Source organism: Scardinius erythrophthalmus, assembly GCF_964197995.2.
Source record: "Scardinius erythrophthalmus genome assembly, chromosome: 3".
In the NCBI taxonomy this organism is placed as follows: Eukaryota; Metazoa; Chordata; class Actinopteri; order Cypriniformes; family Leuciscidae; genus Scardinius; species Scardinius erythrophthalmus.
Genome location: NC_138223.1, coordinates 413,956 through 441,838, shown reverse-complemented (window position 1 = coordinate 441,838; position 27,883 = coordinate 413,956). Strand labels below are relative to the sequence as shown.

Genomic DNA, 27,883 nt, shown 5'->3' with positions numbered 1-27,883 from the left:
ATTATTCAATTCAATTCACATTTATTTGTATAGCGCTTTTCACAATACACATCGTTTCAAAGCAGCTTTACAGAAAATACACGAGTCCACATTACAATTTACAGTGTTCTGTTATCAGAGGAAACTGTCTAAGTTATGTATTTCAGAATATACAAAATCACAGTTTGCTAAAATTGTATTAATTTGAACAATGTAATAATTTAAGGCAGAAACAATGAGCTCACTGAAGTAGTGAACACTTGTTTGTTAGCAAATGATTATGACATTTAGAAAAATGTAGCATTGGTGTAAACCAAGGTAAACCATTGTTTTATATTTTACTTTTACTTTTTTCCCTTTTTTTGATGTTTCATGAAATGATTTGTGCTTCATAGTCATTTTAATGTTGAGTTATTGTAGTTTGTGTGCAGTTTGTAACAATTTCAATGTGTGTTTAATGAACCGTATATTATTTTCACTGTATATATTATTATTTTGGGGCTATAAGTGAGTTTTCACAGTGATGCCACAGAAGAACCTCAAAAAAGTTGATCAACTCTTAAAAGAATTGCCTTTTTTTATTAGTGTGAAAAACATTTTAATAAGCTAAATCTTTTTTTCCCACATATACTGTAAAAAAACATTGATGCCAGTACCTTTATTTTTGTGATATAATCTGATGTTTATATGCTCTTAAATTTCGGAAGGTTCATAACAAAACCTGAACACAAGAGAATTTTAAAAAAGTGTCACTTGATAACGAATGAAGCGATGCTATTCTGTGTATTCTTTATATACAGTATGGACTGAAGGTCGATGTCAAACAAGCTTTCATTCCGTCTCATACTGAACAGTTTTGTCTTTACGAATGGAAGCCTGTCACTTCACACATATGAAGCGCTTATTTTATGAATTATTTTTTATTGTGAACGTGTGACTTTGACTCCTCCTGTTTCCTCCAAGCGGAAAGAACTTCATCATCCTCCATTTCTTGCGCCAGCCTTGCTCTCGCCCTCTGCTTGATCTGAGCAATATAAGCCGACATCTCCTCGTCGTCCTCCTCTTCCCGTCCCGGTTTACCCGTCCTCACAGTCTCACTGTTCTCGTGTGACTTCTGCTTTGCTGAGTAGCTCTGATAACTGGTCCTCTCCTCGTCCTCGGATCCAGCATAAGATCTCCTGGGTCTGTAATTAGCAGCTTCACTCAAGCCATTATACGAAAGTGGGGATCTCCGGGATCGATCGTTAAACTCCGGACTGGGATCTCGACTCAAGTCCATGTCAGCATCAGCCCGATGCCTGGATGCGAATCTTGAGGAAAAGCTATACTCCTCTTCTTCTGCTTCCACTGAAACTGAGCTCCTTCGGCTCGGGAAGTCGAACTCCGAGGGTTCCTCGATCCCGTCGTACGACGGCCGAGACATTCGCAACGGCGCGGCGTCTCCATCATAAGGCTTCGGTTTGCTCGGAGGAGGTCTTACGTTTTTGAGCCACTCATCAACACTGCTGTTGCTGGTGGGGTTCCTGGCTGAAGCCGGGAGGTTCAGGATTCCTGAACGCCCATAATCTCTTTTAGGTTTGGGTTTCTGAGAGGAACGCGCTGCCAAATCCTCAAATCCATTGGATTTTCCAAGATCGGCTTCATCTTCATCGTCCTCCTTTGTTTTTTTCTTCTTGTATAACGTACTGCGCTTGTTGTCCTCTGCGATCTTCTTTACCTCGTAGGACGCCATCTTGTCCCGCATATCAGACTTGAGTTCTTTCTCCATGGTGTCCAGTTTGTGAAGGTTCACCTGGTCTTGGAAGAGACTGTATAGTGGGACACTGGTCGTAGTAATCTTGCTCCTGCGTGATCCCAACCCGGACACCGAGGAAAGGTTCGATGATAACACGGATTCAGGTCTCCCGCCAGACCGCACGGATTCGGCTCGACCCCGGGAGAGAACGCTTGAAGACGTGGATCCGCTCAACACTGAGGCTTTCTCATCGTCTGCTCCTCGTGCCGAGACTCCCAGACTGAACACCGATCCCGCTCGGGAAGGGCCGAGACTCGCTCCCATCAGCATCTCTGTTTGCTTCTGCATGAGAGTCTCATTGACCACGTTGGCTATCCAGTTTTGGATGTTGGCGATGTTCACCATGGGCTCTCCATTCGGACCCAAGACCGGAGCCGGAGTAGGAGGCTCTTGGGGAACTGGGATCTGGGATCGAGTGCTACGCCCTGACAGCACAGAGGATCTTTCGCTCAGCACTGACACGGTATCGTCTGCTATCGGAAAGGCTCCGGCACAGAAGGCGGACAGTGGGATTACGCTCCCGGTGCTCTCGGTTTCCCATCCGCACACCGACTGGCTCTCCTCCAGTGTTTTCCGTGTGCGCTCCAGAAGCTCCTCTCTGCGCTGACGTCTCTTAACCGTGGCCGTGTCCTCGCCCCGACTCATCTCTACAATCTCATCCTTGTTCTCTTCCCCGCCAAACTTCTTCTGCTGCTTGAGTTTCCAGTTCTGATATGCCGTTAAGTTGACGTCCTCCAATGAGGGAGCAGGCGCTTCCGTCTCAGGCTCCGTTTGCTCCCCGTTATCCGCGTCTTTTTTGTTCCATCCGAACTGAATTCGCTTAATCTTCCATCTTTCCAAAGGTGTCAGATTTTCTTTGTTCTTTTTGCAGAAGTTGTACATGGAGCTGCTGTCGGAGAGCATGCTCTCCACGTCGTCGTCGATCTTCTTCTGGCTGGCTTCGCTGTTGGTGTCCTCGTCGGCCTCTTTGAGCCGGTACCGAGCGGCGGCCTGCTCCTCGATCTCCTTCAGTCGCTGCTTCCAGAGGTCTGCGTAACTGCTGGTTGTGGATCCTGAATCTGAAGCGGGTCGACGGGGACGGCGTCTGATGCGTTCCTTCAGCATTCGCACATCTTCGCTGGTCACGCTCTCCAGGTCCTCTGGTTGCTTTCTCTCGGCCAGAGACTCGTTGTCCTCGTTGTCCTCCCCGTCGCACAGAAGTTGGGCTTCCCACCAGTCCTCGTTTTGGTACTTCTCGTTTCGCTTCTGCCACTCCCTAATCATGGCGTCAACATCCCCATCTTCATCATCACAGTCTTTGCCAGGGAGCGACGGGTCCTGTGTGGTTTCCTCCATCTCGGGTTTGTTCGGGTCGTTGAGAAGTCGTGCTCTTAGCGCAGCGGCTGAAGAAGCCACACTACTCATGACGCTCCCACCGTCCTCCTCTTCTTCCATCATGATAGAGTCCGCTTTAACCCCGAACATGCTCTCCTCCTCGTCGAGACGGGCCCGCGTGTCAATCACTGAGCACTGGCTGAGGGTGTCGTCATCTTCATCTCGCTCCTCCATTAGAGTCTCGTTGAGTTGCCGGAGTTGCTTTATGAAACCTTCATTGGGGTTGATGGCCCGTTTCTTCCTGATCTCCAGCAGCGCCTCCATGATGCTCATGTTCTGGAAGATCATGAGATAAGCAGCGACAAGCACGGCTGACCGGCTCACGCCCATCATCGAGTCCACGAGCACCTTGCCTACGTGAAGGGGAATAAAAGAAAATCATCATCATTATCATATTTGCGCAATTTCATCAGATTTGTCACACACAGTGAAAATGTAAATTGGCATGTTAAGCCTCCAACCCCAGCAAGCAATAGCCATCATTACTTTTTACATTACAATTACAGTACTTTTTACTCTACTATGTTTTTTCAGTACTCTTTCCACCACTGCATGTCGTTTTTGCCAAAATAACTTGCGAGATGTATGATATTCCATCATGTTAGCGAAGTTAACAGTGATTACAAGGTGTTTGGTTTCATTTCTTTGACATGTTCTTTGCTATTTAGCCCACTTAGTCAAAACTGATTCATTGTAGTTTTTGGCCAGCGCATGAGATGGTTGATATCCCATCATGTTACCAATGTCAATAATATCTACAAGATGTAAGTGTAATTTCATGATATGGTCAATCTGTAGTCACAATTTAGCTATTAGATGGCTATTAGACGTATTTTAAATGCAAAATTGCTTGCTGGGACAGGGCCTGCGGACAACTGAATTTCTCTAGTCTTGGCTCATTAACATTGATGGAATCATGTGACTGGGTGCGCTTGATTATCAAGCTACATCATGACCTAGTTAATATACATGAGCCAAGCTTTCATAAATTCTCTCCCAGAGCCTGATGTCAGGAACAAAAGGAGAAGACAGACTATTCATACAGAACAATCAATGGCAAAACAACCTCTATTAACGGGGAGAGAAATTCTGAACCACATTCAGATCTGATATGCAATAAATAACACAAAAATTCTCAACTTTAAAATGCAAATCCATTACGTTATATTGATAGTTCACCCAAAAACGTAACTGTCTCATCATTTAATCACCCTCCAGTTGTGGAGCACTAGATGATGAGCGACTACAGTCACAGAAAAAGATGATTCAGGTCATCATTCTCTAGTATTCTGCTAAATACTGTCTTTTGTGTTCAGCAGAAGAAAGAAGGTCATGAGGGTCAGTAAATGATGACAGAAAGATCACCTCTAGTGGTTGACCTCTGAACTGCAGCACATGTTGCCCATGGGTTCACTGACCCTGACGCTTTTATCCAAAGCGACTAACAAATGAGGACAGGCGTGTTGATCAGGGTTGGATCTGAATCTACAGGAATAATTAGATTGTAATGTCAGATCAGATCTATGCAACATTAAGTATTATGAGCTGATGAATGTTTTGGAAACTGGAAGTTTACATATTAATAATTATTAAAAAATAATAATCAAACACCGTCATGATAGAGAAGACTAAATTAAAGAGAAGCAATCGTTCTTACTGCTAACACTCTTAAAAATTATAGATCCAAAGGGTTTATTTCACAGTGATGCCAAGAACCATTTCCGGTTCCTCACAAACATTTCTGTGATCAGTTCTTAAAAGAATCATTTTTTTTCTTAGTTTGAACAACATTTTAATAATCTAAAGAGCCGAATGGAAAGATTCTTTGGATGTGAAAGGTTCTTCATGGAATCATCAATGCCGATACAGAACCGTTATAGAGTGTGATCTTAGTTTCTGGCGTGTTCTCCTGACTCGATTCAGATTCTGAAGAGGTTCCTGTATATCTGTGTCACTAACTCTAAAAATAAGCGAGTGAGACATGACAGAGTCCAGGCCGGTGAGTTAATTTGGTATCTTCGGTTTGTTTATCTATGACAGGAACAGTGTGTTACTCACAGATTTGGATGTAAAGTCTTCTGCTACAATTTTTACGCATTTAGCCAAACATTTAAAGAAAACATTGTAACACTTTACAATAAGGTTCATTAGTTAACATTAGTTAATGAATGGACTAACACGAACTAACAATGAGCAATACATTTCAGTACAATACAATACATTTAGTTAATGTTAGTTCACAGTGCATTAACTAATGTTAACAAATACAACCTTTGATTTTAATAATGTATTAGTAAATGTTGAAATTAATATGAACTTAGATTAATAAATGCAGTAGAAGTGTTGTTCATTCTTAGTTCATGTTAACTAAGGTAGTTAACAAATGAACCTTATTGTAAAGTGTTACCGATTTTTTTTGTTGAAAAACAAACAATATTAACCTCCGACATCATAATGACTAAAAGGAACGTTTCCTAAACTCACCCCTGTGTGTCAGCAAAGCATCATCCAGAAACTCGGCACACGAGCGGAAGTGCGGAGAGATGTCCGCGTCGGGGAAGTCGTCCACCTCGATGCCCATATAGGTGATGTTCATGCCCTGGTAGAAGAGCTCGCCGGTGTAGACGCCGGTGCCGTGACCCGCGTTCACCACGTGAGTGATGCCGAGGCGTTTGAGACGGGATTTATTCACAGCCACTGACCTGAAGCAGAGAACAGGCAAACATATCAGCCTGTCATTTACTACAGTAAAGCAACAGCATTAGACTGATAAACTGATGTTTTGCATGTTCCTGTAAAAACAAATTAAAAGAATGATGTGGGTTTAATGCAAATTGTGTCAGAATGTCGATTACTTGTACTTTCATTGTAAAGGTTTTATAAAGGATTTGGTTATACTTTATTTTAAGGTGTCATTGCTACAGTGTAATTATATAGTTAAAGGGATAGTTCACCCAAAAATGGAAATTACCCCATGATTTACTCTCCCTCAAGTCATCATTAGGTGTATATGACATTCTTCTTTCAGACGGACACAATCAGAGTTATATTAAAAAATATCCTGGCTCGTCCAAGCTTTATAATGGCAGTGAATGGCTTTTTCTGTTTTGAAGTCCATCAAAGTGCATCTATCCATCATAAAAGTGCATCTATCCATCAAAGTGCATCTATCCATGATAAAAGTGCATCTATCCACCATAAAAGTGCATCTGTCCATCATAAAAGTGCATCTATCCATGATAAAAGTGCATCTATCCACCATAAAAGTGCATCTATCCATGATAAAAGTGCATCTATCCATCATAAAAGTGCATCTATCCACCATAAAAGTGCATCTATCCATCATAAAAGTGCATCTATCCATGATAAAAGTGCATCTATCCATGATAAACGTGCATCTATCCATGATAAAAGTGCATCTATCCACCATAAAAGTGCATCTGTCCATCATAAAAGTGCATCTATCCATGATAAAAGTGCATCTATCCACCATAAAAGTGCATCTATCCATCATAAAAGTGCATCTATCCATGATAAAAGTGCATCTATCCACCATAAAAGTGCATCTATCATCATAAAAGTGCATCTATCCATGATAAAAGTGCATCTGTCCATCATAAAAGTGCATCTGTCCATCATAAAAGTGCATCTATCCATGATAAAAGTGCATCTATCCATGATAAACGTGCATCTATCCATGATAAAAGTGCATCTATCCACCATAAAAGTGCATCTATCCATGATAAACGTGCATCTATCCATCATAAAAGTGCATCTATCCACCATAAAAGTGCATCTATCCATCATAAAAGTGCATCTATCCATGATAAAAGTGCATCTATCCACCATAAAAGTGCATCTATCATCATAAAAGTGCATCTATCCATCATAAAAGTGCATCTATCCATCATAAAAGTGCATCTGTCCATCATAAAAGTGCATCTATCCATGATAAAAGTGCATCTATCCATGATAAACGTGCATCTATCCATGATAAAAGTGCATCTATCCACCATAAAAGTGCATCTATCCATCATAAAAGTGCATCTATCCATGATAAAAGTGCATCTATCCACCATAAAAGTGCATCTATCCATCATAAAAGTGCATCTATCCATGATAAAAGTGCATCTATCCACCATAAAAGTGCATCTATCATCATAAAAGTGCATCTATCCATGATAAAAGTGCATCTGTCCATCATAAAAGTGCATCTGTCCATCATAAAAGTGCATCTATCCATGATAAAAGTGCATCTATCCATGATAAACGTGCATCTATCCATGATAAAAGTGCATCTATCCACCATAAAAGTGCATCTATCCATGATAAACGTGCATCTATCCATGATAAAAGTGCATCTATCCACCATAAAAGTGCATCTATCCATCATAAAAGTGCATCTATCCATGATAAAAGTGCATCTATCCACCATAAAAGTGCATCTATCATCATAAAAGTGCATCTATCCATCATAAAAGTGCATCTATCCATCATAAAAGTGCATCTGTCCATCATAAAAGTGCATCTATCCATGATAAAAGTGCATCTATCCATGATAAACGTGCATCTATCCATGATAAAAGTGCATCTATCCACCATAAAAGTGCATCTATCCATGATAAACGTGCATCTATCCATCATAAAAGTGCATCTATCCATGATAAACGTGCATCTATCCATGATAAAAGTGCATCTATCCATGATAAAAGTGCATCTATCCATGATAAAAGTGCATCTATCCACCATAAAAGTGCATCTGTCCATCATAAAAGTGCATCTATCCATGATAAAAGTGCATCTATCCACCATAAAAGTGCATCTATCCATGATAAACGTGCATCTATCCATGATAAAAGTGCATCTATCCACCATAAAAGTGCATCTATCCATGATAAACGTGCATCTATCCATCATAAAAGTGCATCTATCCATGATAAACGTGCATCTATCCATGATAAAAGTGCATCTATCCATGATAAAAGTGCATCTATCCATGATAAAAGTGCATCTATCCATCATAAAAGTGCATCTATCCATGATAAACGTGCATCTATCCATGATAAAAGTGCATCTATCCATGATAAAAGTGCATCTATCCATGATAAAAGTGCATCCATCCATCATAAAAGTGCATCTATCCATGATAAACGTGCATCTATCCATCATAAAAGTGCATCTATCCATGATAAAAGTGCATCTATCCATGATAAAAGTGCATCTATCCATCATAAAAGTGCATCTATCCATGATAAAAGTGCATCTATTCATGATAAAAGTGCATCTATCCATCATAAAAGTGCACCTATTCATGATAAAAGTGCATCTATCCATGATAAAAGTGCATCTATCCATGAAAAAAGTGCATCTATCCATGATAAAAGTGCATCTATCCATCATAAAGTGTCTATGCATGATAAAAGTGCATCTATCCATCATAAAAGTGCATCTATCCATGATAAACGAGCATCTATCCATGATAAAAGTGCATCTATCCATGATAAAAGTGCATCTATCCATGATAAAAGTGCATCTATCCATCATAAAAGTGCATCTATCCATGATAAAAGTGCATCCATCCATCATAAAAGTGCATCTATCCATGATAAACGTGCATCTATCCATCATAAAAGTGCATCTATCCATGATAAAAGTGCATCTATCCATGATAAAAGTGCATCTATCCATCATAAAAGTGCATCTATCCATGATAAAAGTGCATCTATTCATGATAAAAGTGCATCTATCCATCATAAAAGTGCATCTATTCATGATAAAAGTGCATCTATCCATGATAAAAGTGCATCTATCCATCATAAAAGTGCATCTATCCATGATAAAAGTGCATCTATTCATGATAAAAATGCATCTATCCATCATAAAAGTGCATCTATCCATGAAAAAAGTGCATCTATCCATGATAAAAGTGCATCTATCCAACATAAAAGTGCATCTATCCAACATAAAAGTGCATCTATCCATCATAAAAGTGCCTATCCATGATAAACATGCATCTATCCATTATCCATGATAAAAGTGCATCTATCCATGAAAAAAGTGCATCTATCCATCATAAAGTGTCTATCCATGATAAAAGTGCATCTATCCATCATAAAAGTGCATCTGTCCATGATAAAAGTGCATCTGTCCATCATAAAAGTGCATCTGTCCATCATAAAAGTGCATCTATCCATCATAATTTACATCATATCAATTCCATCATAAACATTTACTGTTATTATTATGTAAGTACATGTAACATATGTATCAAGGACAGAATCTGTCAGTAAAGTTTTGAACCCGTAATATGAGTGTGTGAACCCATGAATCAGCCGGATCTGGGCCGGATCTGAGCCGAATCTTGGCTGTCTGGGTTCATACACTCATATTACGGGTTCAGAACTTTACTAACTTTACTGAGCCGGATCTGGGCCGACACTACTGCTGTCTGTGAGGGAAAGTAACCGTGTTTCTCCTCTCGTCACACAGATCCGATCCTGAGACTCACTTCTCTGCGATGTAGACGTTGGGCCAGACTTCATCCACGGGGTTGAGCGGCGCCTCGAACCGGTCCTGGATCAGCGCTCTCTGGATGTCCAGCACACACGGCGTGTTGTAGGGGCTGCGGTCGTCCATCATGTCCTTCACACGGTTGTACAGGTCCTCCACCATCAGATGCTCTGCGGACTCCAGCATGAGGTCAGAGGTCACCGGCGTCCTCGCGACTCTCGACTCCAGCTCTGAGGACCGACAGAGACAACTCAGAACTAGATATTTATACAGCGCTTTACAGTACAGAGTGTTTCAAAGCAGCTTTACAGAGATAACAGGAAAATAATGCAACAGAGTTTGTTTCTAGAAGAAAATAGTGACACAGTCCAGCTTAAGTAAGTTCAGTGATGATTAATTTTTGTTGTAAAAAAGTTATTAATTTAGTTCATATTTATATATATCTATATATATACTGTATATATATCCGCTCTGGAGAAAACCGTGATGTCATCGTCCAGCTCAGTTCAGTTATCATATAATGGTGTCAGTGCAGGAGATCAATAATATTGTTGAATATACAAGAGCCAATGGTGACAGTGAAGGAACCAAAACTGAAAAAAAAAAATTTCTCCAACAGTTCTCCAAAACATGAACAAATGATGTTCCAGGAACATTAATAGAACGTTCATTCAAAGTTATCTGGTCTTTAATGATGTTCTCAAAACCTTAGCACAAAAACTTTATTTATACATCATTCATGGAACGTTTTCTGAAACATTTTAGTTGGATGTTCGTCTAACGGTTTGTAAATGTTGCTACTTGTTTCAGAACATTCAGAGAACATTCAAAAGAACATTACCATAGTGTTTGTAGAATGATACACTGCAAAAAAATGCTTTTCCTAATTAATATTTTTGTCTTGTATCCAGTCCAAATTTCTAAAAATTCGTATACAAGAAAAATAATCTTGTTTTCCATTTGAATTAAGATTATTTAAGCATAAACTTCTCTGTTTAGAACATTTACAAACCTGGACGTTCTGAGAACATTCAGAAATAACGTTTTCGTAACTTAATGAGGAATGTTAGAAAAACGTTCCAGGAACCTTTATTTATTTTTAACATTTTTTTTGCTAGACACGCAAATTTAGACTAGAGGTTTGATCAGTATAAGTAGTAGTACTGAACCGACACCAGTAATGTTGAGAACAAAACCTGAACTGATCTGAATAATGACTATCATCTTCTGTAGAGCTGCTTTATTATTCTCATATTTGATGAAGTTTGCATCATTGATTCTGTTATTCTCCTCTTTATTACTGTGAAGCTGCTCTGAATCAATCTGTACTGTGAAGAGCTATAGAAATAAAGCTGACTCTTGAGAACTGAGCTGATGTCAATTAACCAGGGTTATTTTCTGGATGATAATGTAAGTTTTCTGGGTGATAATGTAAGTTTACTGGGTGATAATGTAAGTTTTCTGGGTGATAATATAAGTTTACTGGGTGATAATGTAAGTTTACTGGGTGAAAATATAAGTTTACTGGGGGATAATGTAAGTTTTCTGGGTGATAATGTAAGTTTACTGGGTGATAATGTAAGTTTTCTGGGTGATAATGTTAGTTTACTGGGTGATAATGTAAGTTTACTGGGTGATAATGTAAGTTCTCTTACGAGAGGTTCTCTCGTATTGCGTAAGCTTGCTTACGCAGCGGGAAAAGCCTTCTTTTCTCGAGATACTGAAACCAAAAAATTATCCTTAATTTTCATATTTTGTCAACGCAGTGCAGCTGTAGGCAGCTGAGCTAGAGCGGCATACTGCGCGCTCATTGGCTGCCTCGCGGCAACTGCTTAAGCCTACCAGTGAGCCTGGCGTGACGTCACGCCCAATGGGGGCGCGCGCGACCTCGCGCGTCACAGCCCGCCAGAATGGGCGGCGTCAGAGCGTATATAAGGAAGGCTCGTAGGCTATATTCTCTGATTTCTGTCTTTTCAGCGAAGCACTCGCATCGCTGATCTCTGAGAAGAAACCGTCGCCGTGGCCTTCTTGGATCAAGCTAAAGAGCCAGCTTAGGACAGCCTGAGGAAGCCGGACGATCTCTTCGCCGCCTTCAGCCTGCCGTGCCAGCTCAGCTATCCGGCGATACTTATCCTTTTCTTGCATTGCATTGCATTGTGTGTGTGTGTTCTGCTCGTTTGTGTGTGTTTTTCTACAGCACATCCTGGAGCGGAAGCATTGCTCTAATGCTTCACACCACGTGCGGCTCATGCCGCTCTAGGCTCAGCTACGGAGACCGCCATCTTATCTGCGCTCTCTGCCTGGGCCGGAACCACGCAGCCGTCGCGTTGTCTTCGGGCGGCTGTGTTTTCTGTGAAGAGCTTCGACGTCGACCCTGCGGGCTCGACTCGACCTCTTCACGGAACCCGCTCCACCTGTCCCTGGGCCGCGCGGGATTCTACGCCGCTCTCAAGGACCAACGGAGCCCGAGACCCGAGCCAGGCTTCCGCCGGAGCCCTTCCCGCGAGCCTCGCTCTCTCATTCTCCATCCCCGCTCTCCGACGCGCAGTCGACGGCTCTCGCCCTCGATGCCGTCGCCTGGGAGGACGAAACGGAGGATGAAGCATCACCATCCGGTCGAACGGGCGGTCGCAGCGCACCTTTGCCCCCATCCGCGAGATGGCGCTCAAGGTCTGCCCTCCCGCCCAAAACCAGCAGGACTACTTCGGCGTCTGTCAGCCGCGCTGTCTCTGCCGCTGGTCAAGCCGCTTCAGCCCTGCACAAAATGATGGATCTCCAGACTCACATCCTCCGCTGGGTGGACGACGGAGGTACGGATAAAGCCGCCTTAACCGACCTGCTCAGCGCGACGGACCTCTCCCTTCGCGCTACGAGGACAGCGGCCCAAGCCATGACTTCGCTTACCGCTGAACAGCACAGGCCGCCACATCCGCGAGGTCCCCGGTCTAGAGTTTCGCCGAAACCCAAGCCGGCAAAGTCCTCCTAGCACTCGCTGAGAGAAAAAGACGGTTAGGTCCCGCTGCGGCCGGACCCCCGTCAAAGCTAACTTGTTTCCCTCTGCCAGTCCCCTTGATAAGGCTACTGCAGTAGTGTCCACCGCAGCCAACGAGCCAGTTTGTCAACTCTCTCGCCTGCATACAAGCGCCGTTTCTACGGCAACCCAGATAAATCAAATAAAAAGTGTAAGTCTGGTCATTCGGCTCGCGCCGTCAGTGTTATGAGTGTAGTACATATGCCCACGACCCTGTGTTCATTGCTACACACAAGCACAATTTCCCCTGTGTACCCCACAGAGTGCATTCACATAAATTCGGCTCACGCCGTCAGTGTTATAAGTGTAGTTATATGCCCATGTTCCATGCTCATTGCTACACACAAGCACAATCTCCACTGTCCATCCACGGGGACATTCACACGAATTCGGCTCACGCCGTCAGTGCTATAAGTGTAGTTTATATGCCCACGTTCCGTGCTCATAGCTACACACAAACACAATCTTTCCTGTGCACCCCACGGTGTGCACTCACATAAATTCGGCTCACGCCGTCAGTGTTATAAGTGTAGTAAGCTTGCCCACTTCCCAGTGCTCATCGCTACACACAAGCACAAATCCCCCTGTGTACCCCACAGAGTGCACTCACATAAAGCGCGCTACGGCCGCTCGAGTGATAACTGTAGGTCACGTGCCCACACTTCAGTGCTCACACCTACACAGTGCTCGCTCTGTCTCACACGCTTGGGGAACAGATCATTCTGCCACTGGCCGCGTGTTAATAAAGAGCCCTGTGCCCGCTACACAGCATGCACACTCTCATGTGAACACGCACGAGCCAGCCAACGGCTGTGTGCTAATAAAGAGCCCTTTGCCCGCTACACAGCGCGCACACTCTCATGTAAACACGTACGAGTCAGCCACCGGCTGTGTGTTAATAAAGAGCCCTGTGCCCGCTACACAGCGCGCACACTCTCATGTGAACACGTACGAGTCAGCCAACGGCTGTGTGTTAATAAAGAGCCCTGTGCCCGCTACACAGCGCGCACACTCTCATGTGAACACGTACGAGTCAGCCACCGGCTGTGTGTTAATAAAGAGCCCTGTGCCCGCTACACAGCGCGCACACTCTCATGTAAACACGTACGAGTCAGCCACCGACTGTGTGATAACAAGGAGCTCTGTGCCCGCTTTACAGCACGCACACTCCGATAAACATGCTCGAGCCCGCCCCGCTTCCGCGCCGCGAGCCGTCATACACAACGCGCCCTCACAGCGCCGTTCAGCCGGCTGCCGCCATCGGCAAACTCCCGTTCCCCCTCACTGCCACTGCGCGACCCGCGCTTACACCGCCACAGATCCCCCGTCCCGCGCTGTGCGGCGGGCGAGACTCAGAGGCGATTCGACCCCTAGCTTTGAGTGCAAATGCATGGGAAGCTATTCAGGGAGTGTCGAAGTGGGTACTGAACACAGTGATAAAGGGCTATTCGCTTCAATTCACTCGCCGCCCGCCGCGCTATCGCTCTCGGGCCGAGATTATAGTGAATGCAGATGCAGCGCATCTGCTTCACACAGAAATAGCGAATTTGCTGCACAAAGGGGCGATAGAACGGGTTCTCCCTCCGGGTTCCGAGGCAGGCGTATACAGCCGCTATTTCCTCGTACCCAAGAAGGGCGGAGCACTCAGACCTATATTGGACCTGAGATATTTGAACAGAACGCTTATGAAACGGCCGTTCAAAATGCTCACAACCAGTCAAATCCTCGCGCAGATTCGCCCGGGGGACTGGTTCATATCTCTCGACCTGAAAGACGCGTACTTTCAGATCCAGATTATACCCCGTCACAGGCCATTCTTGAGATTCGCCTTCGACGGCCAGGTATATCAGTACACCGTCCTGCCGTTCGGCCTATCCCTGGCACCCCGTACAATTACGAAGTGCATGGACGCGGCTCTCGCACCCCTGAGATCGAGGGGAATGCGAATCCTGAACTATCTGGACGATTGGCTCATTATAGCGCGCTCAGCGGAGGAACTAGTTTCCCACAGAGAAGCGCTTCTCGTTCACCTGCAAAGCTTGGGTCTTTCCGTGAACTGGGACAAGAGCTCTTTAACCCCCAGCCAGTCTATCACTTTTCTGGGTATAGATCTGGACTCGGCGGCGATGACGGCCAGACTGTCCGTACAGCGCGCGTGCTGTGTTCGACACCTCGCCGCCTCTTTTCAGGAGGGAAAAGTTTTTCCATTAAAAACTTTTCAGAGGTTGCTGGGCCACATGGCATCAGCAGCAGCTGTCCTGCAGCTGGGTTTACTCCGAATGCGCCCGCTTCAACGCTGGCTAAAAACGGAAATGCCCCGCAAAGCATGGACTTCGGGCCGTGTTCCAATCAGAGTGACTCAGCGCTGTGTTACAGCCCTGCAGCCCTGGCTGGCGGCCGAATGGTATCAGCGGGGAGTGTCGATGGGAACCATCGCACACCGCAAAAGTGATCTCGACAGACGCGTCCAACATGGGTTGGGGAGCGACTCACGAAGGCAGTCCGATTTGCGGCCCGTGGTCGAATACGGAAAAAGACCTTCACATAAACTGTCTAGAGATGCTGGCGGTCGAGAAAGCGCTGAAGCACTTTCTACCGCTCCTACGGGGACACCATGTGCTAGTTCGCTCAGACAACATGTCAGTGGTGTCGTACGTGAACCGCCAGGGCGGAATCGAATCCAGAACCCTGTGCGCGCTCGCAGAACGCCTCCTATCCTGGGCTCAAGGCCCGTTGCGCTCCTTAAGGGCAGCTCATGTACCCGGTCGTTTGAACGACGGCCCGGACAGACTGTCAAGGGACAACGTTCCCCCAGGGGAATGGTCTCTACACCGCCAGACGATACGGACGCTTTGGCGTCGTTTCGGCGAAGCGAAGATCGACCTCTTCGCCACAAGCGAGAACGCTTAGTGCCAGAGTTTTTTTCTCGAAACAGGAGGACGCGCTGGCCCAGACCTGGCCCAGCGCCCCGCTGTACGCGTTCCCACCGATCTCGATGCTACCTCAAGTGCTAACGAGAATCAGGGAGGCGAACTGCGCAGTGCTCCTCATAGCCCCACGCTGGGAAAACCAAGCATGGTTCCCCGAGCTAATGAGACTGGCAGACACAGCCCCATGGCCGATTCCGGTGAGGAGAGATCTTCTCTCTCAAGCCCGAGGCTCGATTCTGCATCCCCATCCAGAGCACTGGTCTCTGCATGCGTGGATAATCAACGATTACTCGTTGATCTGCCAGAAGGGGTAATTAACACGATCACGCAGTCCAGAGCCCCTCGACGAGGCGGCTCTATGCGTCTAAATGGTCAGTGTTTAACAAGTGGTGTGTGAATATGGGTTCTAATGCTCAGACCTGTGGAGTCCCACAGGTATTGAAATTCCTCCAAGAGACGTTGGACGCGGGCAGGTCCCCCTCCACGCTCAAAGTTTATGTCGCGGCCATAGCAGCGTTCGCTGAGTCGGCGCGCGGCCGTGCACTGGGCAGAAATGAACTCATTACCCGCTTTCGACGCGGGGCCAGGAGAATGAACCCTCCGCGGCCCCCGTCGGTTCCTATTTGGGACCTGTCTCTGGTCCTAGAGTCATTAAAAGCGCATCCCTTTGAGCCTTTGGACTCTGTGGAGCTGAAATACTTAACGCTTAAGACCGTTTTTCTGCTAGCTCTGGCTTCAGTTAAACGTGTGGGTGATTTACATGCGCTGTCCATCAGCGCGTCGTGCCTCGAGTTTGGACCTAACGACTCGTTAGCCATTCTCAAACCGAAGCACGGCTATGTCCCCAAAGTGTTAGGCACTCCCTTCAGGACTCAGATCATTACCCTGTCGGCCTTGCCGTCCTCCAGCAGCGAGGAAGGGGTTAACCGCCCTTGCCCGGTTAGGGCGTTAAGGTGTTACGTGATGCGCTCTGCAGCCTTCAGGCTCTCAGAGCAGCTTTTCGTTTCGTTTGGCGGGCGCACCAAGGGTTGCGCCGATTCGAAACAGACACTGTCCAGATGGATAGTAGACGCGATTGCAGCAGCTTATGCGTCCAAAGACCTGCAATGCCCGCTAGGCATACGGGCTCATTCCACCAGAGGCATGGCCTCATCGTGGGCATGGTCCAGTGGGATTTCCATTGATGACATTTGTAAGGCGGCGGGCTGGGCGTCCCCCTCCATATTTGTTAGGTTTTATAACCTGGAAGTTCCCGCTATGCAGGCTAAACTTCTGTCAGTCTAGTCGTGTGTCATGTCCTGCCCAAGGGTCAGGCTGTATTACCGATTAGCTTGTCTGTTGAGCTGCACGCTCAGGGTATCAGTGACATGAACTGGCAGTGCCGTTCTGTGTTTTTTCCCTATGTGTGCTTATGAACATGTGTTGGCCCGCACCGCTGGCCACCTGTTTGATCACCTCTATGCTTTTCTATCAGTCATATGTGATTGTTAGGCTCGCACGGCGTGGACAAAGGGTTCCCGCTGCGTAAGCAAGCTTACGCAATACGAGAGAACCTCTCGTAAGAGAACGATACTTGGTTACTCACGTAACCTCGGTTCTCTCTAGAGAGGGAACGAGTATTGCGTTCCCTGACCGTGCTGAGCCTATCGCTCGCGTCGCTTCAGTCGACAGAAAACAGAGAATATAGCCTACGAGCCTTCCTTATATACGCTCTGACGCCGCCCATTCTGGCGGGCTGTGACGCGCGAAGTCGCGCGCGCCCCCATTGGGCGTGACGTCACGCCAGGCTCACTGGTAGGCTTAAGCAGTTGCCGCGAGGCAGCCAATGAGCGCGCAGTATGCCGCTCTAGCTCAGCTGCCTACAGCTGCACTGCGTTGACAAAATATGAAAATTAAGGATAATTTTTTGGTTTCAGTATCTCGAGAAAAGAAGGCTTTTCCCGCTGCGTAAGCAAGCTTACGCAATACTCGTTCCCTCTCTAGAGAGAACCGAGGTTACGTGAGTAACCAAGTATCGTTTTCTGGGTGATAATGTAAGTTTTCTGGGTTATAATGTAAGTTTACTGGGTGATAATGTAAGTTTACTGGGTGATAATATAAGTTTACTGGGGGATAATGTAAGTTTTCTGGGTGATAATGTAGGTTTTCTGGGTGATAATGTAAGTTTACTGGGTGATAATGTAAGTTTTCTGGGTGATAATGTAAGTTTACTGGGTGATAATGTAAGTTTTCTGGGTGATAATGTAAGTTTACTGGGTGATAATGTAAGTTTTTTGGGTGATAATGTAAGTTTTCTGGATGATAATGTAAGTTTACTGGGTGATAATGTAAGTTTACTGGGTGATAATGTAAGTTTTCTGGGTGATAATGTAAGTTTTTTGGGTGATAATGTAAGTTTTCTGGATGATAATGTAAGTTTACTGGGTGATAATGTAAGTTTTCTGGGTGATAATGTAAGTTTACTGGGTGATAATGTAAGTTTTCTGGGTGATAATGTAAGTTTACTGGCTGGGTGATAATGTAAGTTTACTGGCTGGGTGATAATGTAAGTTTTCTGGGTGATATTGTAAGTTTACTGGCTGGGTGATAATGTAAGTTTACTGGCTGGGTGATAATGTAAGTTTTCTGGGTGATATTGTAAGTTTACTGGCTGGGTGATAATGTAAGTTTACTGACTGGGTGATAATGTAACTTTTCTGGGTGATAATGTAAGTTTACTGGGTGATATTGTAAGTTTTCTGGGTGATAATGTAAGTTTACTGGCTGGGTGATAATGTAAGTTTACTGGCTGGGTGATAATGTAAGTTTACTGGCTGGGTGATAATGTAAGTTTTCTGGGTGATATTGTAAGTTTTCTGGGTGATAATGTAAGTTTACTGGCTGGGTGATAATGTAAGTTTACTGGGTGATAATGTAAGTTTACTGGGTGATAATGTAAGTTTTCTGGGTGATAATGTAAGTTTACTGGGTGATAATGTAAGTTTACTGGGTGATAATGTAAGTTTTCTGGGTGATAATGTAAGTTTACTGGGAGATAATGTAAGTTTTCTGGGTGATAATGTAAGTTTACTGGCTGGGTGATAATGTAAGTTTACTGGTTGGCTGATAATGTAAGTTTTCTGGGTGATAATGTAAGTTTACTGGGTGATAATGTAAGTTTTTTGGGTGATAATGTAAGTTTTCTGGATGATAATGTAAGTTTACTGGGTGATAATGTAAGTTTACTGGGTGATAATGTAAGTTTTCTGGGTGATAATGTAAGTTTTTTGGGTGATAATGTAAGTTTTCTGGATGATAATGTAAGTTTACTGGGTGATAATGTAAGTTTTCTGGGTGATAATGTAAGTTTACTGGGTGATAATGTAAGTTTTCTGGGTGATAATGTAAGTTTACTGGCTGGGTGATAATGTAAGTTTACTGGCTGGGTGATAATGTAAGTTTTCTGGGTGATATTGTAAGTTTACTGGCTGGGTGATAATGTAAGTTTACTGGCTGGGTGATAATGTAAGTTTTCTGGGTGATATTGTAAGTTTACTGGCTGGGTGATAATGTAAGTTTACTGACTGGGTGATAATGTAACTTTTCTGGGTGATAATGTAAGTTTACTGGGTGATATTGTAAGTTTTCTGGGTGATAATGTAAGTTTACTGGCTGGGTGATAATGTAAGTTTACTGGCTGGGTGATAATGTAAGTTTACTGGCTGGGTGATAATGTAAGTTTTCTGGGTGATATTGTAAGTTTTCTGGGTGATAATGTAAGTTTACTGGCTGGGTGATAATGTAAGTTTACTGGGTGATAATGTAAGTTTACTGGGTGATAATGTAAGTTTTCTGGGTGATAATGTAAGTTTACTGGGTGATAATGTAAGTTTACTGGGTGATAATGTAAGTTTTCTGGGTGATAATGTAAGTTTACTGGGAGATAATGTAAGTTTTCTGGGTGATAATGTAAGTTTACTGGCTGGGTGATAATGTAAGTTTACTGGTTGGCTGATAATGTAAGTTTACTGGCTGGGTGATAATGTAAGTTTACTGGGTGATATTGTAAGTTTTCTGGGTGATAATGTAAGTTCACTGGGTGATAATGTAAGTTTACTGGCTGGGTGATAATGTAAGTTTACTGGGTGATAATGTAAGTTTACTGGGTGATAATGTAAGTTTTCTGGGTGATAATGTAAGTTTACTGGGTGATAATGTAAGTTTACTGGGTGATAATGTAAGTTTTCTGGGTGATAATGTAAGTTTACTGGGAGATAATGTAAGTTTTCTGGGTGATAATGTAAGTTTACTGGCTGGGTGATAATGTAAGTTTACTGGTTGGCTGATAATGTAAGTTTACTGGCTGGGTGATAATGTAAGTTTACTGGGTGATATTGTAAGTTTTCTGGGTGATAATGTAAGTTCACTGGGTGATAATGTAAGTTTACTGGCTGGGTGATAATGTAAGTTTACTGGGTGATAATGTAAGTTTACTGGGTGATAATGTAAGTTCACTGGGTGATAATGTAAGTTTACTGGGTGATATTGTAAGTTTTCTGGGTGATAATGTAAGTTCACTGGGTGATAATGTAAGTTCCCTTTCAAGGGAACTCCCGTTGCGTCGAGAATGACGCTATGGGGAACGCTTTGCGTGATGACGTCTTGAAGCACATGTAAAATCAGTCCAATGGTGTAGCGGGACGTCAGAGGCGGGTGACGTCACGTACCAGGAAGCTATAAAAGCCGGCCCGAAACAGAAAACGAAAGCTTTCTGAGTCTTCAGTTGCGCTCTGTGTTGAAATCTGTCTGTCTTATTTGGTGTTGTCTGTCTATATTTATATTATATTCAGTATGGCGAGCAAGCAGCAGTTTAGAGTGTGTGTCCATCCCTGCCCGCGTTATTTAACGGGAGGTGACACACACACTCTTTGTGTTGTTTGTTTGGGAGAGGAGCATGCCCAGTCAGCACTCGAGGGTGGTGACTGTGTGCATTGCTGTGCGCTTCCATTGCGTACGCTCCGATCCCGTTTGGCTCGGTTCAATCCCGACCACGTTCCCCAGGGCTCGGGTCCCGCCGCGGCTGAGGCTCGGCGGCGATCTCAGACCTGGGGTTCGCAAATGGATCTGTCAGTGGATGTTGAGACGGGCTCTGCCTTATCTCAGCCTCTTTCTGACAGATCCAGTGCCTCTCATCAGGGTGTGGAAGCACGCGCTGCGGTTACTTCCCCCCCGATAGAGGCACCAGTACTGCAACTATCCAGCTCTGAGGAGTTGGATGTTGTAAGTATTGATGCTGAGTCTGAGGATTCGCCACCTCAGTCTCATGCTTTTGAAGAACTGCTCGATGTGATCACGAGAGCAGTTGACAGATTGTCTATTGAGTGGCCAGAGGATAGGCAGGACGTTCGTTTAAAAAGTAAACTCGACGAACGCTTCCTGCCATCTCGTGCTCAGCCCCAGCGTAGGAGCCTGCCGTTTTTCCCCGATCTCCACACCGAGGTGTCGAGATCGTGGGGGAGACCAGTCTCTTACAGAGTTTACACACCACACACCTCTCTATATTCCACCATTTCACAATATAAAGAGCATGGTTATGGGGAGATGCCGAAGGTGGAAGAGACGCTCGCGGGCTATCTCTCTCCAGCAACGGCATCTTCCCTGAAGGCTCCTACACTTCCCTCAAAGCCAGTAAAGTTGACATCCACCCTGATTAATAAGTCGTATGCAGCCGCTGGTCAAGCTGCAGCGTGTCTGCATACGATGTCCATTTTACAAGCCTATCAGGCAGAATTATTGGGGGATTTAGAGGAGGGCGGGGGAATCGGTCCCGACACTGTGGCTGAACTGCGCAGAGCCACGGATGTTTCTCTCAGAGCCACCAAGGAGACCGCTAAATCTATCGGGCGGTCTATGGCAGCCCTGGTGGCCACTGAGAGGCATCTGTGGCTCAACCTGAGCGATATTAAGGACAAAGAGAAGCATGTTCTGTTAGACGCTCCGGTTTCCACTGCCGGGTTATTTGGGGATGCAGTAAATATTGCGGTTGCAAAATCACAAGAAGCCGCTAAACAAGCATCTGCTCTTCAAAAGCTTCTTCCCCGCCGTTCTTTCTATGAGGCTGCTGAGCGGGAGCAGCCTCACTCCTCTAAAAAGGGTGCTGAGCATCGTGCCACTCAGAAGCAGAGCGTGTCCTCTCGTGCTCCCCCACAAAAATCTCGGGGACACGGAGGGCGCGCTCAAACCCAGCAGTCTTCGAGGGGTAGAACGGATCTGCGGACCGTTATTACCGCCAAGAAGGCTGCTGGGAAGAAATCCTGATGTCCGAGGGCTCAGGATTAATGAGGGTAGTTCCCCCCGAAGCAGAGCGGTTAACACCTCTTTTTACGGTGCCCGTCTCTCTTCGGTACCCTCAGGGGACCGTTCTGCCAACCCTGCCGCCATCGGTGTTACAGGGCGCAGCGGTCTCCGGCGAGCACATATCTCAAGGACCACCCGGAAACGTAGTGGCCTCGGGATGCCCGCCCCCTCCGAGGAGGGTGTTAGAGCAGTCTGTTCGGTCGCTCCCTGCCGGTGCGCCGTTACAGGGCGTCGAATTGACTGCTCAACAACAACAAAATCCAGAAACCAGTCTCGAGAGGCTGGTACCTCTAGTAGAATCTTTGACAGCATGGAAGCTACTGTCAAATGTTTCTCGTTGGGTCCTGCAGACCGTAGAAAAAGGGTATCAGATACAATTCAAGAAACGCCCACCTCGGTTTATGGGGGTCCTGCCCACAGTGGTGGGCCCCGAGCAGGTTCTGGTTATGGAACAGGAAGTAAACACTTTGTTAGAGAAAGGGGCCATAGAATATGTACCTCCCTCCGACAGGGAAACCGGGTTTTACAGCCGGTACTTCATAGTTCCAAAAAAGGACGGGGGATTGCGTCCCATTTTGGATCTTCGAGTTCTGAACGAGTCAGTCATGCAGCTCAAGTTCAAAATGTTGACATTGAGACAGATCGTGCCACAGATCAGGTCCGAGGACTGGTTTGTCACGATAGATCTCAAGGACGCATACTTCCATATTTCCATCCGTCCGTGTCATTGGAAGTTCCTGAGGTTTGCTTTCGGGGGCAAAGCATACCAATATCGTGTTCTTCCATTCGGCCTAGCTTTATCACCCCGCACTTTCACCAAATGCATGGATGCAGCTCTGGCGCCACTGCGCCTCCAGGGCATTCGCATTATGAACTACATCGACGATTGGTTGATTTTAGCTCAGTCGCAGCAGATGGCGGTTCAACATCGAGATGTTGTTCTCGCCCATATGAAAGAGCTGGGGTTACGGCTGAACGCCAAGAAGAGTGTGCTTTCTCCACTACAGAGGACCACTTTTTTAGGCGTGGTGTGGGATTCAGTGTCGATGCAGGCGCGCCTGTCACCGCCACGTATAGAGTCCATTCTTGCAGCTGTGAAAAGTGTAAAGCTAGGCCAGCTACTCACTGTCAAACAGTTCCAGAGACTGTTGGGTCTCATGGCAGCAGCTTCCAACGTGATACCTTTTGGACTGCTGCACATGAGGCCCCTGCAGTGGTGGCTCAGGACCAGGGGGTTTTCCCCGAGGGGCAACCCATTTCGCACAATCAGGGTCACGCGGCGATGCTTACGTGCCCTGGTTATGTGGAAGAAACCTTGGTTCCTGTCCCAGGGCCCAGTGTTGGGAGCTCCTTGTCGTCGCAAACTGCTAACGACGGATGCTTCCCTCACGGGTTGGGGAGCGATCCTGGAGGGTCGCTCATCTCAAGGTCTGTGGGAAGACCATCATCGTTCCTGGCATATCAATCGCCTAGAGATGTTAGCTGTCTTCCGGGCTCTGCAGGAGCTTTATCACAGATCTCAGGGGACACCATGTGCTAGTACATACGGACAACACTTCGGTAGTCGCCTATATCAACCACCAAGGGGGTTTGCGCTCGCGCCCGTTATCCAACTTGGCACGCCATATCCTCTTGTGGTCCCTGGGGAAGTTACTGTCACTCAGGGCAGCTTACATCACCGGGGTCCAGAATATAGGAGCAGACACTCTGTCGAGGCAGGGGCCGAGGCCCGGGGAATGGAGGCTCCACCCCGAGGTGGTGGAGCTGATATGGAGGGAGTTCGGCCAAGCACAAGTGGATCTGTTTGCGTCTCGAGAGACTTCTCACTGTCCACTTTGGTTCTCCCTCACGCATTCAGCTCCTCTGGGACTAGATGCTATGGTTCAGACGTGGCCGAGGCTACGTCTGTACGCCTTTCCCCCAGTTGCTCTGCTCCCGGGAGTTCTGGAGAGAGTTCGCAGGGACCGGGTTTGCCTGCTTCTTATAGCCCCGCGTTGGCCGGGCAGAGTATGGTTTCCCGATCTGGTCTCCCTCCTCGACGGGCATCCTCTGGAGTTACCCGTCAGGAGAGACCTTCTGTCCCAGGCAGGGGGCTCAATATTTCACCCCCGCCCAGAACTGTGGAACCTGTGGGCTTGGCCTCTGAGGGGGCCCAGCTCATAGAGTCAGGTCTCTCAACTGAGGTTGTTGAGACCATTCTACAGTCCAGAGCTCCCTCCACGAGGAAACTTTATGCCCTGAAGTGGAGAGTATTCACTTCTTGGTGTAGTGACCGTCGGTTGGACCCAGTCCACTGCCCAATTGGTACAGTGCTGGAGTTCCTGCAGGACCGGTTCACTGCAGGTCTGACCCCGTCCACTTTAAAGGTCTATGTGGCGGCCATAGGTGCTTACCACATTCCTTTGGGTGGAATGTCTGTGGGGAAGGACCCTCTGGTATCTCGTTTCCTTCGTGGCACTTGGAGGCTGAGGCCTGCAGTCCGCTCTAGGGTGCCGCCATGGGACTTGTCCATTGCTCTACAAGGCCTGTCCCTGGCCCCCTTTGAGCCCATTGAGGAGGTTTCGGAAAAGTTTCTGACTTTGAAAGCTATTTTCCTTCTTGCCATTTCTTCTCTTAAGAGAATTGGGGATATTCAAGCATTGTCGGTTGCTCCGTCCTGCTTAGAGTTTGCTCCGGGTATGGTGAAAGCTTTTCTCCATCCCAGACCGGGTTATGTCCCCAAGGTCCCCACTAATGTGGCCAGACCTATTGTTCTGCAGGCCTTCTGTCCTCCTCCCTTCCAGAATGCGGACCAGGAGGCTAATAATTTGCTTTGCCCAGTTCGGGCGTTAGACGCCTACGTCCACAGAGCTGCCCTGTGGCGCAGAAGTGATCAGTTGTTTGTTTGCTTTGGCTCCCCTAACAAGGGAGGGCCGGTGTCTAAGCAAAGAATGAGCAAGTGGGTGGTCGAGGCTATCTCACTTGCTTATGAGGCGGCTGGGCAGCCTTCTCCTTTGGCTGTCCGGTCGCACTCTACAAGGAGTATGGCGGCCTCTAAGGCCCTTATTTCAGGAGTTTCACTACAGGATGTCTGTGATGCGGCAGGCTGGTCCTCACCGCACACTTTCGTCAGGTTTTACTCTTTGGATCTAGACTCTGCTCCAGGGTCTCATGTTTTGTCATCCTAGTGCTGCTCTATTAGATTACACACAGGACAGACATTCGTAGCTATGGAGGCGTTGGTATAGACGTTCCCCATAGCGTCATTCTCGACGCAACGGGAGTTCCCTTGAAAGGGAACGCCTCGGTTACGACTGTAACCTCGGTTCCCTGAAGAGGGAACGAGCGTTGCGTCGCCTTGCCATATCTCCTTCATGCCTGTCAGCTCGACTTCAGACTTTTACGAAGCTTTCGTTTTCTGTTTCGGGCCGGCTTTTATAGCTTCCTGGTACGTGACGTCACCCGCCTCTGACGTCCCGCTACACCATTGGACTGATTTTACATGTGCTTCAAGACGTCATCACGCAAAGCGTTCCCCATAGCGTCATTCTCGACGCAACGCTCGTTCCCTCTTCAGGGAACCGAGGTTACAGTCGTAACCGAGGCGTTTACTGGCTGGGTGATAATGTAAGTTTTCTGGGTGATAATGTAAGTTTACTGGCTGGGTGATAATGTAAGTTTTCTGGGTGATATTGTAAGTTCACTGGGTGATAATGTAAGTTTACTGGCTGGGTGATAATGTAAGTTTTCTGGGTGATAATGTAAGTTCACTGGGTGATAATGTAAGTTTACTGGCTGGGTGATAATGTAAGTTTTCTGGGTGATAATGTAAGTTTACTGGCTGGGTGATAATGTAAGTTTTCTGGGTGATAATGTAAGTTCACTGGGTGATAATGTAAGTTTACTGGCTGGGTGATAATGTAAGTTTTCTGGGTGATAATGTAAGTTCACTGGGTGATAATGTAAGTTTACTGGCTGGGTGATAATGTAAGTTTTCTGGGTGATAATGTAAGTTTACTGGCTGGGTGATAATGTAAGTTTTCTGGGTGATATTGTAAGTTTTCTGGGTGATATTGTAAGTTTTCTGGGTGATAATGTAAGTTTACTGGCTGGGTGATAATGTAAGTTTTCTGGGTGATATTGTAAGTTTACTGGCTGGGTGATAATGTAAGTTTACTGACTGGGTGATAATGTAACTTTTCTGGGTGATAATGTAAGTTTTCTGGGTGATAATGTAAGTTTACTGGCTGGGTGATAATGTAAGTTTTCTGCTAAACCAGCTCTTCTGCGCAGACCTTCGCTGATGATCTTCTTGGCAGCGATGGCTGATGACAGATGAATGGGTTCCATGAAGATGCTTTCTGCTTCTGAGCCTGATATCATGGAGAAACGGTCCGAAACCGTGGAGAAGCGATCAGACATCATGGAGAAACTGCAGGAGATCAAACACACACATGACGTCAGGCTGTATAAAGTGTGTGTAGCTGATATTTAACAGTGTTTGGGGGTATATTCAGTGTTGGTGTGTGAGTGAACCTGGGAGAAGGACAGCGCAAGTAATGCGACTGAACGAGTTTAACACTCGCGGCTCCATCCTGATCCTCCACAGCACTGATGCTCTCAGCCGACGACGCCATCACACTACACACACACACACACCGCAGAGAGAGAGAGAGAGAGAGAGAGAGAGAGAACAACACCAGAACATTGTGATACACAGTCATGATAATAAAGCTCATATGAAATTGAACTGAGACAGACAGACATCATTTGAATGTGGAGTCCAACAGATACAGATAAATATTATATAATACCTTAGCACTAATATAACAAAAACAATAAGGTATTATAGTTAACATTAGTTAATGTATTAACATTATACCTTTGATAATGTTAATAAAAATACAATTATTCAGTGTTTGTTAGTTATTTAAATTATTTCTTTATTATACAATTATACAATTATTTCTTGTTAGTTCACAGTGCATTGAATACTGTTAACAACTGAAACCTCACTGTAAAGTGTTACCGCATTAAGTTCAGGTTTATTCACATCAATCTAACAGGATGTAGAACTCAAACTATATCTAAAGTAAACGCTTTAGTTCTGAACATCCAGAAGAGCAGAAACTCGAGCTGAATGTGTTTGAGGATCTGAAGACTTTACCAGTTACAACTACAGTCAAACACACAACATGACACATAAACACCTGACAACAACAGACTGATTGGGCCTGTGTGTGTGTGTGTGTGTGTGTGTGTGTGTGTGTGTGTGTGTGTGTGTGTGTGTGTGTGTGTGTGTGTGTGTGTGTGTGTGTGTGTGTGTGTGTGTGTGTGTGTGCGTGTGAGAATGAGTGTCTATATATAGAGTGTGACAGCTGCAGAGATTCTTCTGGAACAGGGAGGTCTCATACACACACACACACACACACACACACACACACACACACACACACAAACACAAAAACACACACACACACGACAGTGTAAGCGTGTAGAAAGAGCTACAGAACAATATCTAATACTTGTATGTCGCTATGATGTAAAGCAACTGTGAAAGTTGATGAAGTTCTGCTGACCTGAGAGTCTGAGGCTCCGTCTCCAGCGCTGAGGTCTGCGAGTGTGTGTGAGTGTGTGTGACTCCAAACTTAGAGGTTCCTCACACTCCCACCGGCCCGTGTGACATCATCAGGGGTCTGAGGCCCCGGGGCCCTTAAAGGGCCGGAGCGTTTATCATGACGAACTCCAGCTTGATAGTTCACTGATCATCACAGACTTTTTGAAATTTTCGGATTTGTGCTGATGACTTTAACTTTATTCAGACTAATTCAATTTTGTACATCAATGCAACCTCATAATTCCTTCTGTAAGCTACAAATACATAATTCATCCATCTGTCAAAAGAGAAAATCTATCTATCTATCTATCTATCTATCTATCTATCTATCT

At 45.7% G+C, this 27,883-nt stretch overlaps 1 protein-coding gene across 1 annotated transcript; it reads right to left on the bottom strand.

Moving 5' to 3' along the window:
• Positions 1-538: 538 nt before the first annotated feature.
• Positions 539-27,602, bottom strand: dusp27 (dual specificity phosphatase 27). Its single transcript, XM_081361788.1, has 6 exons — positions 27,514-27,602; positions 26,471-26,575; positions 26,230-26,366; positions 9,657-9,888; positions 5,633-5,850; positions 539-3,501 (listed from the first exon to the last, which is right to left on the bottom strand). Exons 2-6 carry the CDS (start codon positions 26,569-26,571, stop codon positions 893-895), a joined length of 3,297 nt encoding a protein of 1,098 aa, XP_081217914.1. The 5' UTR covers positions 26,572-26,575; positions 27,514-27,602; the 3' UTR covers positions 539-892.
• Between the last annotated feature and the right edge of the window lie 281 nt (positions 27,603-27,883).

Excerpts from the sequence above, each read along its gene's own strand:
- dusp27 (XM_081361788.1), bottom strand. The coding sequence starts at position 26,571 with ATGGCGTCGTCGGCTGAGAGCATCAGTGCTGTGGAGGATCAGGATGGA. Across the intron at positions 26,367-26,470 it reads TTGCGCTGTCCTTCTCCCAG|TTTCTCCATGATGTCTGATC; the intron begins GTTCACTCACAC and ends GATCTCCTGCAG. Across the intron at positions 9,889-26,229 it reads CAAGAAGATCATCAGCGAAG|AGCTGGAGTCGAGAGTCGCG; the intron begins GTCTGCGCAGAA and ends GTCGGTCCTCAG.